This window comes from Oryctolagus cuniculus, chromosome 2 (genome assembly GCF_964237555.1).
Source record: "Oryctolagus cuniculus chromosome 2, mOryCun1.1, whole genome shotgun sequence".
Lineage (NCBI taxonomy): Eukaryota > Metazoa > Chordata > Mammalia > Lagomorpha > Leporidae > Oryctolagus > Oryctolagus cuniculus.
The window spans coordinates 132,452,840-132,473,522 of NC_091433.1; the positions used below are offsets into that span (position 1 = coordinate 132,452,840).

Here is a 20,683-nt window from a genome sequence, read left to right on the forward strand (position 1 = left end):
CCTGTTTTTGCCCTGACCCCATCATGATCAGTGCATCATACTCTGAAATGTTATAAAGAGTTCAAAACTTCAGGGGTTCCTGACAGTTGGTATTAAATTTAAAAACAGCAAAGCTATTTGCAAATGAATTCTTTGATAGGAACATTAGAGCATTTCCAGCTACATCAAAGGAGAGTTTTTTAGGTTCTAGGAAAGAGTATAAAGGGCCTGAGTATATTAGTCAAGGTCGTTTGGGAAGTCTGTCGCTTATGTGCTAAGCCCCCGAGTTCTCTAACAGTGGTGCACCTTGCAGAGGTGGAGAACATAGGGCCTACAGGCCTTGTCACTTGATCTATTCCTGCGAAGCCAGCTGCAGGCAGGACCTGAAATTCAGTAGCTCTATAGCAGGCTAATTTTTAGGTTGATAATTTTGTATGGCCTGAGAATGATTTTTTTTTTCTTTGTTTGTTTTTATTTGACAGGTAGAGTTATAGACAGAGAGAGAAAGAGAGAAAAAGGTCCTCCCTCCGTTGGTTCACTCCCCAAATGGCCAACATGGCTGGCACTGTGCCGAACTGAAGCTGGGAGCCAGGTGCTTCTTCCTGGTCTCCCATGCGGGTGCAGGGGCCCAAGCACTTGGGCCATCCTCCACTGCCCTCCCAGGCCACAGCAGAGAGCTGGACTAGAAGAGGAGCAACCGGGACTGGAACCCGGCACCCATATGGGATGCCAGCACCGCAGGCGGAGGATTAACCAAGTGAGCCATGGCGCTGGCCCCAAGAATGATGTTATAAATATCTAAATGACCATTTTTCTTAAAAAGATTTATTTATTTATTTGAAGAGCAGAGTTATAGAGGCAGAGAGAAAGAGGTCTTACACCCTCTGGTTCACTCCCCAGATGGCCACAATGGCCAGAGCTGCGCCTATCTGAAGCCAGGAGCCAGAAGCTTCTTCTGGTTCCCCGACCTGGATGCAGGGGCCTAAGGACTTGGGCCATCTTCTGCTGCTTTCCCAGACCATAGCAGAGAGCTTGATCAGAAGTGGAGCAGCCAGGATTCAAACTGGCACCCAGGTGGTGGCTTTACCCGCTAAGCCACAGCACTGGCCCCCCAAATAACTTCTGACAGGAAAAGGTTCCCTACCCCTAAATGAGCTAATAATTAAAAAAAAAAAAAAAAAAAGGCATGTGGAACCTTCTACTTGAAATTGCCTTTCCAGGACCAGCTCAAGTATAAGTTTTCCCCTTAGTGGAGTTAACTCTGTTCAAGTGCTTACTCAGTACAAAGAGCATTTGTAAGCCGGTAAAGGTAGAGAAGTGCTGGTGGATCTGATGGAGAGGGCCCTTGCCTGTTCTCAGCCCAGTCTCGTGCCTTTTAGTGGCCATGAACACGGTGTGGTTGCCAGAAGTGTCTGATTCCCCTTTTGTTTCGTGTCTGTACATAGTGAACACCATTGCCATCGTGCATAAAGTACACATATAATTAATTCCAAAGCATGCTCATGCTTCATCACGCCAAGGATGAAGACGTACACACCTGTGTACGAAATGCCGGGTACCAAAGTACACTGCGGATAGCGATTGTTTCCCCTCATGATCATCTGGCTAGCTGGGAGCGCCAGCACTGCCCTTGCTCAGCACGGCCAGAGAAAATCGTACTGCATATCACTAACCCAAGAAGAGGTCCAGACACAAAGCATCCTTCCTACTGAGTGCATATTCCTTTCCCACCACCATAAAGTCACAAACTCCTAAGTGGGACTTTTTGACTTTTTTTTTTTTTTTTTAAGATTTATTTATTTATTTGAAAGAGTTACACAGAGAGAAGGAGAGGCAGAGAGAGAAAGGTCTTCCATCCGCTTGTTCACTCCCCAGTTGGCCACAGTGGCCAGAGCTATGCTGAAGCCAGGTCCCAGGAGCTTCTTCTGGGTTTCCCACATTGGTACAGGGGCCCAAGGAGTTGGGCCATCTACTGCTTTCTCAGACCATAGCAGAGAGCTGGATTGGAAGGGAAGCAGCCGGGACTTGAACTGGCACTCATATGGGATGCCGGCACTGCAGGTGGCAGCTTTACCTGCTACACCACAGCACCAGCCCCCTAAGTCGGACATTGTAAGTTGGTACCGTCTCTATCTGTAAGTGCTGCCAAGTGCACGTGAGGGCAGGTAGAGTCACAGGCAGGCTGTAGGGGCCATCATCCTACCTTGTCTTTAAATGCTATTTGTTCCTGAAGAGTCAACACTTTTCTTTTCTTTTTTTTTCCTCCCCTCCCCTCCCCTCCCCTTTTTTTTTAGGTTTACTTATTTGAAAGGCAGAGTGACAATAACAGCTAGGGCTACTCCAGGCAAAATCCATCTCCCATGTGGGAGACAAGAACCCAAGTACTTGGGCCATTAGCTTCTGCCTTCTAGGCACGTTAGCAGGAAGCTGGATCGGAAGGGGAGTGCCAGGATTCTTACCAGGCACTCTGATGTGGTGTGCTAGAGTCCCAAACTGCAGCCTTAACCACTGCTCCATGGTACCCACCCCAGCACTTCTCCTTTTTCCATCTTCTAGTGGCTTCAGAGTGAGAACTCAATATGTGTTTGGTAGAGAGAAGAAATTGAATCCATACTCAGTGGGCTTGGATAGATGTTTATTTTTCTGGTGCGAGTTTATACCTTTCAGATCCTCTGATGGCTACCCAGCGGAAGGATGAGAACAGTTCTTGGGAAACTGCTTTGATTTCAGAAGTGATATAAAACTAACTCTGTAACATAGTAGACATAATCTCATTTCCGAATCCCATTTTGGGAAAATTTATGTGTAAACTCTTTACATAAAGATATCTCAGTCATGTGGTCTTGTATAATTTATGTTAATTTTGTTAGTCACAACTCATATTATCTGGAAGCTCTCTATTCCCTTTTACCCTTCTGATCGGGATGTTCAAGGAAAGGTTTCCCATCCCTTTGGGAGCCTCCACACCACCTTGTATGTGACTCACATGTAACTTTTCAAACATTTGTTCATTGCATAAGCAAAGTCTACCTAAATTAAACAGTATTAGGGGAGTCATATGAATTAAAAATTGAAGGAAAATTAATGTTCTCAGTAATAGTAGAAGTAATTGCAGGGCTTCCCAAGATAGATTTTATGAAATATTCTGTACATCTAATAATGATTCACTGGAGAATTTTAAAAGCATATCTTCCTAAGATAAGTCTAGACATTTAGAAACATGCTTTAATTTGCAAACCCTTGACTCAAACATGCATATACGAACAGACTAGCTTCCCCTCTACCAGCAGTGTCTAATATATTTGCAAATAACCTATTTTACCGCTATTTTGAAAGAGATTTTTAGGTATTGGCAGATTTATAAGTTACTCCCAAATAATATAGTGTGAGCAGAGATCTACCTATTCTCTGAAATCATTTTTTAGTAAGCAACTTGAAAAAGAAGCAAATCTAAAATGGTAAATTGTTTTTCTTTGTGTTTCAGATATGTCGGTAACCTTTCCAGAGATGTGACAGAAGCTCTAATTCTCCAGCTCTTTAGCCAGATTGGACCTTGTAAAAACTGCAAAATGATTATGGATGTAAGGGTATTTTACTTATTCAACATTATTTTGATAACATCCATTATGTAAAGCCATTACTTCTGGAAATTCTTAGTTTGAATAGTTTAAATGCAAAGGGACTTGAGTGAACTGGTAATGAATCTCTTGGTGGCTGAATTAATTTGATTTACTAAATGAGGGAAGAAGAAAATAAAACTAATTTCTAGAACAGATGAAAAGAACATGTATGCTCTTGTTTTAAGAAGCATTGAGGCATTCAAATTATTTACTGTGTGATAGGCTTTTGGTGTAGCAGTTAAGATGCGCATTGGGATGCCCACTTCCCAAATCAGAGTGCCTACGTTTGAATCCCAGCTCTGCTGTCCATTTCAGCTTTCTGCTGATGTGCAACCTGGGAGGCACAGGTGATGTTGCAGGTAGTTAGGTCCCTGCCACCCATGTGGGAGACCTGGGTTGAGTTCCCAGCTCCTGACTTCAGCATGGACCAGTCATGACTATTGCAGCCATTTGGGGTGTGAACTCCATCCTAGTCGCCCACGTAGGTGGCAGGAGCCTGAGTACCTGGGCCATTTTCTACTGCCTTCCCAGGCACATTAGCAGGAAACTGGATTGGAAGTGCAGCAGGCAGGACTTGACCCAGTACTCCAGTGTGGGATGTTGGTGTCACAAGTGGTGGCTTACCTCCTGCGCCAGAGCACCAGCCCCTTCTGTAAACTTTTGGTTTTCTTTTTTCAGGGAAAGAAAATTGTGTGTTTGTGTGTGCATATCTGCTACTTTTCGGACTTTTTTGTGTTCTGATTTAACTGTTTTTGTAATTGATATTTTAAAAAGTGATTGTTTGAAAAAATAAATAAAATTTAAACAATTTTAAACAAAAGTAGTTGAGAGTAGCATTTAGCCTCATAGTTAAGATGCCTACTTCTAAATAAATCAAAAAAAAAAAAAAAAAAAAAAAAAAGCCGGCGCCGTGGCTCACTAGGCTAATCCTCCACCTGTGGCACCGGCACACCGGGTTCTAGTCCCGGTCGGGGCGCTGGATTCTGTCCCGGTTGCCCCTCTTCCAGTCCAGCTCTCTGCTGTGGCCCGGGAGTGCAGTGGAGGATGGGCCAAGTCCTTGGGCCCTGCACCCGCATGGGAGACCAGGAGAGGCACCTGGCTCCTGGCTTCGGATCCATGCGGTGCGCCGGCTGCAGCGGCCATTGGAGGGTGAACCAACAGAAAAGGAAGACCTTTTTCTCTGTCTCTCTCTCTCTCTCACTGTCCACTCTGCCTGCCAAAAAATAAATAAATAAATAAATAGATGCCTACTTCTGCATCAGAGTGCTGGGGGGTTCAATTTCCCAGCTCTGACTACTTTTTTTGTTTGTTTTAAGAATTATTTATTTATTTGAAAGGCAGTTATAGAGAGAAAGAGAGACACCTTCTCTACTGGTTCACTCCCCAAATGGCCACAATGGCCAGGCCAGGCTGAAGCCAAGAGCCTGGAACTTCATCAAGGTCTCCCATATGGATGGCAAAGGCCCAAGCACTTGGGCCATTTTCTGCGGCTTTCCCAAGCACATTAGCAGGGAGCTGGATCAGAAGCAGAACTGGTACTCATAGGGATGTTGGCCTCATAGGTGGTGGCTTAACCTGCGCCACAGCACCAGCCCCACTGCTCTGGTTCATGACTCCAAGTGTAGATCCTGGGAAGTAGCAGTGGTGGCTCAGATGATTGGGTTCCTTGCTCCCAGCTTTGGCCCTGGTGCAGCCCTGATTCTTGCAAACATTTGGAGAGTGAACCAGCAGATGAAAGCTCTGTTGTCAAGGCTGTCTCATAATACTGCAGGGTCAGGTACATATCAGATAGCTGGAATCAACAAATATTTTTGTGCTTTCCAGTCTATCACTTTTAAAATGGATTTGCTTTGAATAAAGTAGAAGAGATATCTATACCCGAAGAGAAGAGGAGAAGAGAAAAGACAGGGAAATGATGTGGAATTTAAAATCAGTCTTTCCTTGATCAAAGTTTCCTTCCTTATCCTAGTAATAGCATTTATGTAATACTTGCCACCTGTCAGTTATTTTAATATATTATAAGAAATGCCAGATGGAAATATAAAGACATATTATTAAGAAGTTATTTCATGTGTGAGAAAATGAAGCAAAACAAGAATTTGTAATTTTATCTGTTTGAATACAAACCTTCTCCATTAGTTTATGTACTGATATTCTCCTTTCTCTCTATCTGGTCATATATTTCTTTCTCTTTCTTTCAATCGATTAATTAGATATAACTTCCATCTGCTTGTTTACTGCCCAATGCCCAAATGCCTATGGTGGCCAGGGCTGGGCCAGGCCAGAGCCAGGAACTGGAAACTCAGACGGGGTCTCCGACACAGGTGGTAGGAACCCAACCACTTGCACCATCACCTGCTGTCTCTCTTGGTGTCCATTAGCAGGAAGCTGGAATTATAAGTGGGCTGAGACTCAAACTCAGGCTCTCGAATATGAGATGCAACCAACACCCTCACGGTTCCCTCAGGCACTCACTCCTGCTCCTGTATTTCCATGGGTGAAGCTCACTAGAAAAATGTTAATGACTTGCCTAACCTACTGAAAAGATTGACTAGGCTAGCCTTTGCTATTTGTTATAAACCAGGGTGCCTAAATTTGAATCCCGTCTCTACCTCTCCATTCCAGCTTCCTGCTAATGCATTCTCTGGGAGGCAGTGGGTAGTGGCACAAATACTTTAGTCCCTGCCACCCATGTGGAAGATCTGGATGGAGTTCTTGGTTTTGGCCTGCCCCAATTCTGGCTGTTGCAGGAATTTGAGAAGTGAACACATAGGTGGAAGGTATCTCTCTCTCTCTCTCTCTCTCTCTGTATCTCTCTCTCTGCCTTTGAAATAAATAAATAATAAGTAATTTTTAAGTTAAAAAGAAAGAAATGTAGACTTATTTTGTAAGTTCACATTCTAAAACTTCACTTACCAGAGATAGTTTTCAAGACCTATTTACTCATATTTCTGAAACAGATTTAAGAAGATAAGCTAAGGTCTTCTACCCAGCATGTCAGAAGCAGCAAAGACATGTATATTTGTAGCAATAAAAAGTAACATAGGGTGCTGGCGCTGTGGCATAGTAGGTTAAGCCTCCATCTGGGCTGCAGGTCTGGTTAGTGTCCTGGCTGCTCCTCTTCCATTTCACCTCCTTGCTTACGGCTTGGGAATGCAGTGGAAGATGGCCCAAGTGCTTGGGCCCTGCACCTGCTTGGGAGACCCAGAAGAAGCTCCTGGCTCCTGGCTCTTGGCTGCAGATTGGCTCAGCTCCAACCATTGTAGACATTAGGGAGTGAACCAGCAGATGGAAGATTTCTCTCTCTCCCCCTCTCTGTCTCAAATAAATAAGTAAATAAATCTTTAAAGAACATGAAAGCAGAAAAGTAACATATAACAGAAAAGGGATAGAAAAATGATAGAAACCAAAGAAAAACTAGAAATGTCTAGTCAAACTTCTGTAGCTGAAAGAAATGGTTATACTTACAAAGTGAGAAACTACAAATTCAATAGTTACACTTAATAGAGGAAGAAACTACAAATTCAGTATTTATAGCTATATAACCACTTAGGACACTTTATTTTTTTATTATTATTTATTTATTCATTTTTTGACAGGCAGAGTGGACAGTGAGAGAGACAGAGAGAAAGGTCTTCCTTTGCCGTTGGTTCACCCTCCAATGGCCACTGCGGCCGCGGCCGGCGCACCGCACTGATCCTATGGCAGGAGCCAGGTACCCGTCCTGGTCTCCCATGGGGTGCAGGGGCCAAGCACTTGGGCCATCCTCCACTGCACTCCCGGGCCACAGCAGAGAGCTGGCCTGGAAGAGGGGCAACTGGGACAGAACCTGGCACCCTGACCGGAACTAGAACCCGGTGTGCCTGCGCTGCAAGGCCGTTGGATTAGCCTAGTGAGCCGCAGCACCGGCCTCACTTAGGACACTAAAAATTTTTAATTTGGGGCTGGTATTGGGACTTAGTGGGTAGAGCCACTGCCTGCAATGCAGGCATCCCATGTGGGTGCTGGTTTGTGTTCTGTCTGCTTCATTTCTGATCCAGCTCCTTGCTAATGACCTGGGAAAGCAGCAGAAGATGACCCAAGTTCTTGGACCCGTGCTACCCATGTGGGAGACCTGGAAAAAGCTCCTGGCTCCTGGCTTCAGCCTGGCCCAGCCCTGGTTGTTGCAGCCATCCAGGGAGTGAACCAGCAGATGGAAGATCTCTCTCTCTGTAATTCTGACTTACAGATAAATAAATACATATTTTTAAGATTTATTTTTATTTATTTGAAAGGCAGAGTAATAATGAGAGAGAGAGAGAGAGAGAGAGAGAGAGAGAGAGAATCTTCCATCTGCGGGTTCAGTCCTTGGATGGCTGCAACAGCCGGGGCTGGCCAGTCTGAAGCGAGGAGCCAGGAGCCAGAAGCTTCTTCTGGGTCTCTCACAGGGGTGCAGAGGCCCAAGCACTTGGGCCATCCTCTGTTGCATTTCCAGGTGCATTAACAGGGAGCTGGATCAGAAGTGGAGCAGCCGCAACTTGAAGCAATGCCCACATGGGATGGAAGCACGGCAGGTGGCAGCTTAACCCACCACCCATAGCACCAGCTCCATAAATAAAATCTCTTTGAAAAAAATTCTTGGTTTAAAATTTAATTATACAAATATCATAATAGCATGTCAAAAAGATAGCTTTCCATAAAATGTTTGTTTTTAAGTGTTTACTGTTTTCTCTTAAAATTTACCTATGGAATGGTCCCTTCCTTCTCCATAACCTGGTAATTGAGTTATATAAAACTTAGCTTTACAAGTCTGCCTAATTTTAAGGTAGTGGGAGAATAAAGCTTCACGCTGGCTTTTGTGGTTCTTCTCCAACAGACAGCTGGGAACGATCCCTATTGTTTTGTGGAGTTCCATGAGCATCGGCACGCAGCTGCTGCACTAGCTGCTATGAATGGGCGGAAGATAATGGGTAAGGTAAGCTGTCATGATTAAAGTAGGTGACTTGCACTGGGAGATTTAAGCTACTTATGGTCCCGTTTCCTTTTGGAAGCATTAAATTCACTTCATAGCAGAAGGTCCATTCATCACATTTCATATTTAGAAGGGGGGAAACCCATGAGTCGTACTTTGGAAATTTATATTCATTAAATAAAAGATAAAAAAAAAAAATAGAAGGGGGGAAAAGGGATTCAGAGGACAGAGGTCCATGTTTGTGTTAGTATTCTCCATGGTGCCTTGTACATGGTAGATACTAAAATATTTGTTGAATTACTGAAACTTGGATGAAATGTCTAGGAACATTGGATGCTAATGAGGAAAAGTAAAAGAGAACAATTTCACTTGTACTTTAGATGGGAAAGATTAATTAAATGCTAACAGAAATGTATAAAAATTAGGATTTGTCAGCATTTAAGTGTAGGAGACTTTACAGTGCAGTCCCTTGAGTGTTTCATCTCAAACATAGCACTTCCCTGTGTGTTCATAAATGCAACTCTGATTTTGAACTTTTTTTTCACGAAGTATAAATGTAGAAAAATTTTTTTAGGAAGTCAAAGTGAATTGGGCAACAACCCCCAGCAGTCAAAAGAAGGATACAAGCAGTAAGTACATCCTGTAAACTTCAAACGTTTGTTTTTATTATACTCATTAGTTTTACTATAAAGCATATAAACATCATACATATTCGCAATAATGTTTTGATCGTTATCCTAAGATATGATTTAATGTGTTTGTGTTAATAAATTTAAGAACAAATCTAATCTTTGTCATCAGGTAGTACCGTTGTCAGCACACAGCGTTCACAAGGTAATTGTATCTTCTTAAACATAAAATGAAATATCTTGAAAGGGTATTCACTAACCATCTGAAGTGTTTTTGTTTGATGTTGGGGGAGGGAAGAGGGTGGTGGTAATATTTCTATTTGTCTCTGGCAGTATTTTCCCCCCTTCTTCCCAGTGTTGACCAAGTGTGGCTTGTCCACTACCTTGGTACTAGTTCAAGCTCTGTGCCCTTGGTAGCAGCTGATGCCTTAGAAATACTTTCACCATCTAAAGGGCAAGATACCCTGCTTCCTTGAGGTCTCCATCTGGACTTCCTATCCAGATCTTCCAAGTGCTTGAGTTGCTCCTGAAACTGTTTCCCAAGGAGCAGCGCAATATGTTGCTTAAGGCCTGCCAGAAAGGGGTAACTTCTTTCCAAATATGCCTTGTCAAAAGTGATATATGTGTGTCCATTTTAAAGTGTTGGTCCAAGGATTTTGCATTTTTAAAGTGTTTCTTTTATGAGAACTGTCTCTCTTTTTAAAAAAACTTCAAATATGGGTTGGTTATTTCTCTCCAATGCTTTTTGATGGTTCTGATATAAAGTGAAGGGATTACTGTTTTCATTCTGTTGCCTTCAGTCTTAGTTCACTTGCACATGGATTCACATAAACTGAATGGTGTAATGTCTGGGCAACCAAAACTGTTGGCTTTTGAGAAAACTATCAAATACTTTAACATCAAACTGTTGCAATGCAAGGTATTTCTTTGATTGTTCTTCACAAAATATGGTTAAACCAAGTGTATCATGTAGCTAGCTTCAGTCAGTTGTCTTAACTGAGGCAAATCTAGTCTACATAACTCACAGTACCACTATTTTATTTTAATTTGTGAAGTCTTAGTATAGTGGTAAACTGAATAAAAGTAAACTACTGTTACAATGCTAACTAAGTCATTATACTTTTTTTTGCAGAACTGAAACTTGTTTATTATTAGTTCTTAGGCCAGTATAATAATTGACTATTAATGCAATATAAATGTCAATTTCCAGCTAGAGATATCAATCTTTTTAGGAGGCTCTTTCCCATGTTGTTACTGATTCATTGTGTTTAAAATTTTATGGACAGGACTTGTATAGATATAGACTAGTGTTTTATTTATACTTTTTTATAAACCATGAATTATTTTAATATTTAAATTCTAAAGTTTTGTTTTTCTTTTCACTTCCCCTTCCTTCCCCTTATAAGATCATTTCCATGTCTTTGTTGGTGATCTCAGTCCAGAAATTACAACTGAAGATATAAAAGCTGCTTTTGCCCCATTTGGAAGAATATCGTAAGTAACAAAAGATAAAATGTTTTTAATTAAAATAGTCCTTTGTAATTTGAAAATAATTTTATTGTTAATTTTGGGCATTGATTTTAACACTTGAATATAATACATTACATTGTTTAGAGATCATTCAGGAAGTTAAGAGCCAAAGATTGTTTTCCTATTGGTGGAGAAATCTTTCCACTTAGGCATTTTTGGTACTTTTTCAATTAGCATTAGCTTTTAAGAGACAAATTTGCCATTGTACGTATTATAGTTTCTTACATAAATGTTTTGCTAGCTTGGTGAGGATCTTTGGTAAACTTGTGCTGGGACTAAGGAATTTAGACCATTTGGGCACTTCTGTGATACCATGCATTTTGTGTCTAGATAATTTAACAAAAAGAGACCTTAACAATTCAACCTTTTAAAACGCAGTTCCATGTTATTCCTTAGGTATTCCACCCCCACGCCCTTTTTTAACTGTTAACAATAATACTAGTGCCTTATAGTATTTTTTGTGGAGCACTGTCTTGCTTGCATTTGTTATTAATCATACATTCTAGGCCCATTATAACTGTCTCCCTCAAGATAGCATTCATCATAAAAGAACTTTACTATTTTGGAAGGCATACCATATTGGAATAAGAATAAAAAGTTGCTCAAAAGTCGTAGGAATAAATGTTGAATTTAGAAAATAATTTTTTAGGGTTTCTTGTTGCTTTGTTATTGTTTCAGCTAGAAGAGTAGTAAAAAGAAAATGGTTAGCTTGGTTTGAACAAGCAGCAGAGATGAGAAGGTGAGGATACTGGAAAGAATGCCAGTGGCATTGGTGATGAATCTTGAAGAGTTGTAGTTCCTTGGTAAGAGAATGACAATGCATTGTGAACAAGGAATGGCCAACTTTGAAGGCATTCGCAAAATTAGGGCTTATAAATGGACTCTTCTGGTAGACGACATTTTTGTTGTGAGAGCTGATGAGGACAATAAGTGAGGTTTTAATTTCTCTTACTCTGTCTTAGAACTGTAATACTGGTGAACTTGCTTCTAAGAAGATACCTAGACATAGAGGGTATTAGTTTTTGGCCTCTCAAAGTCTCTGTAAATCTCTTTTCAGAATTTTGTGTTTTCATTTGGTGCAGAGAATCATAAATTTCATCCCATTCTCAGTGTGGTCACAGGACCATAAGAGGATTGAGAACCCTGATTTATATCTTTGCTATAGCTTTTTCAGAGAGAACTAGTAAGAGTTGAATGTATTTCAAGGCTGATATTTCCTGAAACTTTAAGAAGAAAAAATCAGCAGTGTGTACAGATTGTTAGCTAAAAAGTTTACTAAATACTTTGATTTGAAGTAACTTTTTGAGAACATGGTACCTTTAGTTTGGGATTAGCCAAAGGTCATTTAATAATTAACCTCCAAATTTTAGGAGTTTCATGACTTTTTAATTGTGGATTAGTAACCACTTTGCAAAATATATTGGTGTCCTGTTTTTAGTCTGCAGATTTTCTGATTGTCCCATGGCTGTTGACATTCGCAGTGTTTTTCTTCATAGGACCTTTTTTCAGTTTTAGAATTTTCAGTTAAGATAATATATGAGGGTACTTGGAAAAGTTTAAGGAAAAATAGAATTAAAAGATAAGGGTTGTTTTGCTGCAAATGGTTTTGAAGTTCTTTTATGATTTTTTTTTTGTAATAGACGTTTTCCATTAACTTTTGGAAGAGTCCTCATATGTTTGAGCTTTAGGCTATGCAAAGAGTTAGCTTTCTGACATTTAAAGGAACCACTTGGCAATTAGTAGCATATCTTTGCTGTTGTTGTTAAAGGTGCTGTGTTGATAACTATCTGTTGAAGGATTGTCATGATTCTCAGATACTTTGTAGAGAGTACCTTAAACAGTGCTTGATTTACAGAAGGTGTATAATAAGTGGCATTCTATTAAAATATTTAAAAATATGCTTTCCCTAATTCACACAGTTTAAATCCTTCCTGTTTCTTGAGTTTAGAATAGTCTAGCAAATAATTGTAGGCATATATCAGTTACAAAAATAAATGCATGTACCATACAGATAACTCAAGTGTTTTTATATATAGAGAAGTGACTTACGTTAGTTTTCCCTTTTCACCACCACCTCTTTGTCATTTTGACCCTAAACACTTAGTAAATAATTCCTAAATTGACCTAAACTATGCTTGTGTACCCTAATTAATATAAAATTACATTGCATGGCTTTTTGACTTTTATTGTACAAGTGCCTGTTTTGTTCATGTGTCCTGAGAGAACAAGCATTGTGACATACCTGGCTAACTTAAAAGCAGATTGCCTAGGAAGCAAAATTTGAGTCCAATTTTTTGAGGTATGGAGTTTTAGCTGTCATGGCTGGGTTTTTACTCAATCTCAAATAATAGGGCTCTGGTTATTTTGCAGAGTGTCTCTGAAGAATGGACAGAATTGCCCTGGCTAACTACAAGCTACGGTTCACAGTGGATAAATGTTGGCGTGCTTTTTTACTTTCTGACTTTTTAAAATTTTGCTTTTATATCTTGTAGTTTTCAATCAATCTTATATAAATGAATGCTATTAAGAAATTCAGTATAAAATCTTTTCTTGTATAGTTTAAAACTAAAGTGTGTGTCTTGGAATTTTTCTTCAATGATTTAACAGTTCTGAAAATGTCAAGTTCTCAAAATTTACCCTAGTCCAGAAAGGGGGTATAAAATTGATCTGAGAAAATGAAATAATTACTTCAGGGAATATATACCTTTTTAAATCTTTTAGTTTTCAGTTTTCTATTTTAAATTTTTAATGGTTAGGTGGAATACTCATGATATCCAACAGCAAATTATAAATTGCATGGTTAAAGAAAGCCATTCATTTAATGTGACTATGAACCTTACCAGTGATAAGTAATTCATGTGAATAGCTGCTTTCACCATGCTTCATATTTAAAAGTTTAAAAACCCTTTCAAAGTAGGAGGCCCTTTCTGTACAGCATATATATATGTATGTGTGTATATATATATGTATATATATTTTAAAAGTTACTGAGATTTGCATGTTTATAAAATTAAGCCTCATTTGCTAATAAATGATAAGTTTTATAGAATAAATGATGGATTTTCATTAAAGGTTCACTTTAATGAAGGTGAAAGATCATGAAAATGAGTTGTATGAAATTGTTTTATATCCAGAGGACTGTTTACAAGCCTAAATCTACTTCTCATGGTTTCTGTTTTCAGGGACGCCCGAGTGGTAAAGGACATGGCTACAGGAAAATCGAAGGGATATGGCTTTGTCTCCTTTTTCAACAAATGGGTGAGCTCTGTCAAAAGTGCCTGTGCAGTGCTTGAAGAGGACAGAGTGGAAACAGTTGGCCTAATTATTCATCTTCCTTTCATCTGCTGTTTGTTCATTTCTCTGAAAATTAGCATGCTTCTTAGAGGGTTCTTATTTGGTTATTTATTCAATATTTGCTTATTAGCACCTGATATATATACCAGTACTGATTTTCACACTGTCTTAATAGAAATGCTGAAATTGTCAGCCAGCCAAAGGTAGATGTTGAAAATCTCATGTGTGGATATAATTCATTATCTCCATTTGTATTTCCATGTTAATTTAAAAGTAGGTAATAAATGCTCCAATAGATGGGAACTTCTGCATGTTTTTAATTTCTCATTTTCTCCTCTCATTTGTGAACCCTCATGAAAACCAGTTTGCATGGGCTTGAAATTTCTGGTTCTCATAGAAAAAAGAAAGAATAGTGCAGTACTAATTATGGAAAGGTTTCTACCAAGTATTGTTAGATAAAAAGTTACTTTGTTTCAAAAGGAAAAGAGACCGATTTAGTGAGAGGGGTGTATGTGTGATTTCCCTGAAGGGATAAACAATAAACCTGTGATAGAATTTCCTGTTTGGTGGTAGGTGATGAGAACTAAACAGATAGAGGATAGGCTAAGAAGCTTCTCAGTATATTAAACTTTTTGAAAATGTTTATTTTTATTTAAATCTAAGAGCAACAAAGAGAGTGAGAGACCTTGTATCCATTGGTTTGCTCTCCAAATGCCCTCAACAACCAAGGCTAGGCTAGGCCAAATACAGAGCCAGGAGCTCCATCTGGATCTCCCAAGTGGGTAGCAGGGACCCAAATTCTTGGCTATCACCTGCTCACTCCCCTCCTGTGCATTAACAGGAATCTGGACCTGAAGCGTGGGCTGGACTCAAACCCAAGCACTTCCATATGGGATGCAGGTGTTTGAAGCAGCAGCTTAACCCACCAGGCCACATTGCCCGCCCCTGTATTGTACTTTTTGGTGTTTGAACCTTGTAAATGTATTGCCACTTCAAATAATAAAGAACTTGGAACATTTTTAGTATGCTAACTGAATGTTCAAAATAGTTAAATATAGCAGAACCACACGTTCAAACACATAGATAGGCATGCTTGGTGGGAGAATTTATATGATTGGTCTTGGAATATGCCTCAGAGCCTCATTAACCTTGGGTTTTATTGTGTTTTTTTTTTTTTTAATATTAATTTATTTATTTGAAAGGCAGAGTTACAGAGAGGCAGAGAGAGAGAGAGAGGTCTTCCATCCACTGTTTCATTCCCCAAATGGCTGCAATGGCTAGAGCTGCACTGATCCAAAGCCAGGAGCCAGGAGCTTCTTCCAGGTCTCCCACGTGGGTACAGGGGCCCAAGGACTTGGGCCATCTTCTACTGCTTTCCCAGGCTATAACAGAGAGCTGGATTGGATGTAGAGCAGCCAGGACTCAAACCAGTGCCCATATGGGATGCTGGCACTGCAGGTGGTGGCTTTACCTGCTACACCACAGTGCCAGCCTTGGTTTCATTGTTTTACCTTTATATTACAACTATTGGCTGCCAATGATAAGAACAGAAACACTACCTTATATGTTAGACTCCTTTAGAACAAACCTTTAAAAGTTTTTTTTTTGTTTGTTTGGTTTTTTTTTGTTTTTGTTTTTGTTTTTTTTTGACAGGCAGAGTGGACAGTGAGAGAGAGAGACAGAGAGAGAAAGGTCTTCCCTTGCTGTTGGTTCACCCTCCAATGGCCGCCGCTGCAGCCGGCGCACCGTGCTGATCCGATGGCAGGAGCCAGGATCCAGGTGCTTCTCCTGGTCTCCCATGGGGTGCAGGGCCCAAGCACCTGGGCCATCCTCCACTGCACTCCCTGGCCATAGCAGAGAGCTGGCCTGGAAGAGGGGCAACCGGGACAGAATCCGGCGCCCCGACCGGGACTAGAACCCGGTGTGCCGGCGCCGCAAGGTGGAGGATTAGCCTATTGAGCCACGGCGCCGGCCAAAAGTTTTTTAATAGTGTGAAATATATTTTGAAAATCTTATCTTTAGTAAATGGAATATTTGAAGTAAATTACTCCAGGTCAAATTTATGAACATCATTTATAATGATATACTATGCTATAGTGGTTCCTTCTGGATTCTTTTTCTGTTAATACATCTGTTTCCCGCTATGCCAAATAGTGTCAAACTGCCATGATTTTTCTAGTTCCTGTGTCTACTTGCACTGTAGTAATATCTGATTATTCCTAACTGAACTTTGACTACCCAGATATTTGTTGAAATTGCTTGTAATTATTTGCCCAAAATTTTCTGTCCACATCAGTAATTTGCTCTAAAATGTTTTCATACTTATTTTCATACTTCACAGATCTAGGCAAGAGAATGTAAGTACATAGCTGTATGTTAGCTGTTCTCATAGTAATATAGCTTATGATCAGCTCATTTAAATAAGTTATGCAGTGTAGTCTTAGATTCTCTACATGAAGTGAAAACCTCAAAGAAAGTAGAAAACCCTCTGAAGAAAGAAGCCTAAGAAATTGGGGAGGGACTGGCGCTGTGGCACAGCGGGTTAAAGCCCCGGCCTAAAGTGCCGGCATCTCCTGTGGGCACCGGTTCTAATCCCCAGCTGCTCCTCTTCCGATCTCTGCTATGGCCTGGGAAAGCAGTAGATGATGGCCCAGGTCTTGGGCTCTTATACCCACATGGGAGACCTGGAAGAAGCTCCTGGCTCCTGGCTTTGGGTTGGCACAGCTCCTGCCGTTGTAGCCATTTGGGGAGTGAACCAGCGGATGGAAGACCCTCTCTCTACCTCTACCTCTACCTCTACCTCTACCTCTACCTCTACCTCTCTCTCTACCTCTCTGTAATTCTTTCAAATAAATAAATCTTTAAAAAAAATAAAAAGAAATTGGGGAAACCCACATATTAGAAGGAAGTTGGAAGCAATTAAAGGATCACAAGATGGTACATGTACCATCTACCAGTTAGGAGATTCTTCTTTTCTGAGATATGAAAATAAAAATTATGATAGTGTGGTTGGATCTGCTCTACTGTTAAACGTAGTGTAATATTTGGGAAAGGAGAAAAATACCCTGTACAATGGGTTTATAACCTCAATTAGTATGAGTTCCTTAGAGGATTGATTCATAGGTTTTCAGAATGTTTTTAGTGCTGTTTACATAGTAGGTTGGTGGTTGTGAGTGGACTAAGAACCCTCTTTTCCATTTAAGATTATTGAATAGGTGCTGGTGTTGTGGTGTGGCAGGTGAGGACACCGCCTGCAATGCTGGCGTCCCATATGGACACCAGTTTGAGTCTTGGTTGCTCCACTATCAATCCTGCTCCCTAATGATGGGGCCAAGAAAGCAAAGGAAGATGGCCCAAATCCTTGGCCTCCTACCATCTGTGTGGGAGACCCAGAAGAAGCTCCTGGCTTCTGGCTTCAACCTGGCCCAATCTTGGCTGTTGTGGCCATCTGGAGAGTGAACCAGTGAATGGAAGATCTCTATCTCTTTCTCTCCCTCACTGTCTGTAACTGTAACCTTTCAAAATAAATAAATATTTTTTTAAAATTATGGAGTATAGGCTTCTGCTATATAAAAATCACTATTGAGTGCATATTTATTAGGAATTAGAGTCAAATGATCTTCATTAAATGTCTCACACATATCTCAAATTTAACATCTCTTAAATAGAGTTTTTTCCTTATTCCTCAAACCTGTTGCCCTCTTTTCTCCTAATCTTTCTCTCCATTTCAGTAATTGCTAGTACACTGTCCTTCCAATTTTCCCAAGCAGGAACCCAAGAGTTTTATCTTTGATGGGTCCCATTTTGTTTGCTGTGCCCTCCTCTCAGCCTGAGACCCCAGTTCTCTCTCACTGTCTAACTCTGCCTGTCAAAAAAAAAAAAAAATTGACTGCAATGGCCGGAGCTGCGCTGATCCGAAGCCAGGAGCCAGGAGCCTCTTACGGGTCTCCCATGTGGGTTAGGGGCCCAAGGACTTGAACCAGTGCCCATATGGGATGCCGGCACTTTAGGTGGCGGCTTTACCTGCTACACCACAGCACCAGCCCCAACTTTTTTTTTTTTTTTTTTGAAAAGATTTTTCAAATTTATTTGAGAGTTAGAGTTACAGAGAGAGGGAGAGACAGAGAGAAAGGTCTTCCATCCTCTGGCTCACTCCCTATATGGCTGCAATGGCTGGAGCTGAGCTGATCTGAAACCAGGAGCCAGGAGATTCTTCCAGGTCTCCCTTGCATGTGCAGGGGGTCCAAGCACTAGGGGTATCCTCCATTGCTTTCCCAGGCCATAGCAGAGAGCTGGATCAGAAGAGGAGCAGCCGGGACACGTACCAGTGCCCGTATAGGATTCCAGCGCCGCAGACATAGGCTTAGCCCACTGTACCACAGCACCGGCCCTGTTGTATGAACTTTATGAAAGCTACCTCATCAGGAATTTTGGGCTCAGGACTCTCAGATGATTGACATTCCCAGTGTCTGATATCCAAATAAAATAAAGATGTTTTCGTGCAGCTCTCAAGTCACTGCTTGAGATTCCCACATCCCATATCAAGTGGCTGGTTCAAGTCCCAGCTTCTCAGCTTCTGATGCACTTCCCTGCTGATGCGCATCCTGGGAGGCAGCAGTGATGGCTCAAATGTCTGGGTCCCTGCCACCCACATGGGAGACCCGGACTGAGGTCTAGGCTTCAGGTTGTAGCCTGTCAGGGCCCTGGCTGTGGCGGGCATTTGAAAGGAGTGTAGCAGTGGGTGGAAGGTTCTCCCCATCTGTCTCTTGTTTCTTCAAATGAAATGAAAATAAATGAATAAAAATGATTTTTGAAAAGGAAAGATACGTAGCATCATTACATTTTAGGAAGGCTATCTTCTGTTGTCTATTTCATACAGCATTTTATTTAAAAATCTTACGTAAAGTGCCAGCTTGTTGCTACTGCTAACAGTTGTCCTAACATCAACTAATGGTGGCTTCTTTGTCCTTTCTCATGTGCGGAACAGGATGCTGAAAACGCCATTCAGCAGATGGGTGGCCAGTGGCTTGGTGGAAGACAAATCAGAACTAACTGGGCAACCCGAAAGCCTCCAGCTCCAAAGAGTACATATGAGTGTAGGTGTATTGGAGAAGAAAAAGAAATGTGGAATTTTGGAGAAAAATACACTAGATTTTAAATGTTAGAGCTGTTCCCGGAGACTTATTGCAGAAATAGATGAGAAGCAAATCAAGACTACTGTTCAAAAATGTACTTAGTTTTCATTTTTGTAATTATAAATAATAAGTTATATTATTTCTAATGTCAAGTCTCCTGTTAAGTAGAGAGTACTGGGTGATGTTTTAGACATTCTTGGGGGAGGTTTTATCCTGAACTCAAATGTAGTATGTATTATTTAAACATTTTGGTCAAGGTAAATGTTACCATTTACAGTGGTATAGTCAATGCTGCTTTTCTTTTTCTGGACATTTTATTTCATGTATTAAAAATAGAAAACTTTTTCTTTCCTTAGCAAACACCAAACAGTTATCATATGATGAGGTTGTAAACCAGTCTAGTCCAAGCAATTGTACTGTGTACTGCGGAGGTGTTACTTCGGGGCTAACAGGTATGGGAGCTTTTCCTGTGTGGCATCTTGAAATTATTTATAAATGGAGAAATTTAATATTTGTAGTACTTTATGTAATGTGGTTTCTTGTTTTTGTTTTTTTGTCCAACAGAACAACTAATGCGTCAAACTTTTTCACCATTTGGACAAATAATGGAAATTCGAGTCTTTCCAGATAAAGGATATTCATTTGTTCGGTAGGGGTGGTTTTTTTTGTTTCTAAAACATTTTGCCTCTAAATAACTTTGGAATTTTTAGCTTCATGGTTTTCTTTCTTTTCTTTTCATTCTTTCTTTCTTTCTTTTTTTTAAAAGATTTATTTATTTATTTGAAAGGCAGAGTTACAGAGACAGAGAGAGAGGTCTTCCATTCACTGATCCACTCCCCAAATGGCTACAATGGGTGGAACTTCACTTATCCAAAGCCAAGAGCCTGGAGCTTCTTTCCGGTCTCCCACGCGGGTGCAGGGGCTCAAGGACTTAGGCCATCTTTCAACTGCTTTCCCAGGCCATAGCAGAGAGCTGGATCGGAAATGGAGCAGCCGGGACCTGAACCGGCACCCATATGGGATGCCGGCGCGGCAGGCGGCAGCTTTCTGCACTACGCCACAGTGGTGGGCCCTGCCCCCACCTCCTTTTTTTTTTCTGCATTACTCCCTCCTTTGAACATAAGACCAGTGAAAGGCATCCTCCGTTAAAACAAGTTTCTCTAGAACTGCAAGATCTTTGGAAAAAATAGCAAAGGAAATCTGACATTTTTATTGATTATATGCAAACTGCGTGTTTTCCTTCAGGCTCACCTTGATTTTTAAAAATAACATTTTATTTTCATAAATACTCTTAATACTGTTTTCAACAGGTTCAACTCCCATGAAAGTGCGGCACATGCAATTGTTTCTGTTAATGGAACCACCATTGAAGGCCATGTCGTGAAATGCTACTGGGGCAAAGAAACTCTTGACATGATCAATCCTGTGCAACAGGTGAGGGCCTTCAGCTCTGGGAGGTGTCGCAGGGGTGATAGCGAGGTGATTTTTACATGAGGTTTATTGATAATCCTTATTTACATTTCTAGTTGAAGTGAGAGCATGTGA

General features: G+C 40.8%; 1 protein-coding gene across 33 annotated transcripts in view; it reads left to right on the forward strand.

Moving 5' to 3' along the window:
* TIA1 (TIA1 cytotoxic granule associated RNA binding protein) overlaps window positions 1-20,683 on the forward strand; it is a 41,666-nt gene that overhangs the window by 14,764 nt on the left and 6,219 nt on the right. For 6 of the 33 annotated variants that reach the window (XM_008254286.4, XM_008254284.4, XM_051842814.2 and 3 more), the window contains 10 exons: window positions 3,464-3,560; window positions 8,455-8,553; window positions 9,125-9,179; window positions 9,352-9,384; window positions 10,586-10,673; window positions 13,892-13,967; window positions 18,991-19,099; window positions 19,495-19,590; window positions 19,703-19,787; window positions 20,449-20,572. In XM_008254286.4, coding sequence (XP_008252508.1) covers window positions 3,464-3,560; window positions 8,455-8,553; window positions 9,125-9,179; window positions 9,352-9,384; window positions 10,586-10,673; window positions 13,892-13,967; window positions 18,991-19,099; window positions 19,495-19,590; window positions 19,703-19,787; window positions 20,449-20,572 — 862 coding nt within the window. The other 27 variants (XM_008254288.4, XM_008254287.4, XM_008254289.4 and 24 more) reach the window with 14 other exon arrangements.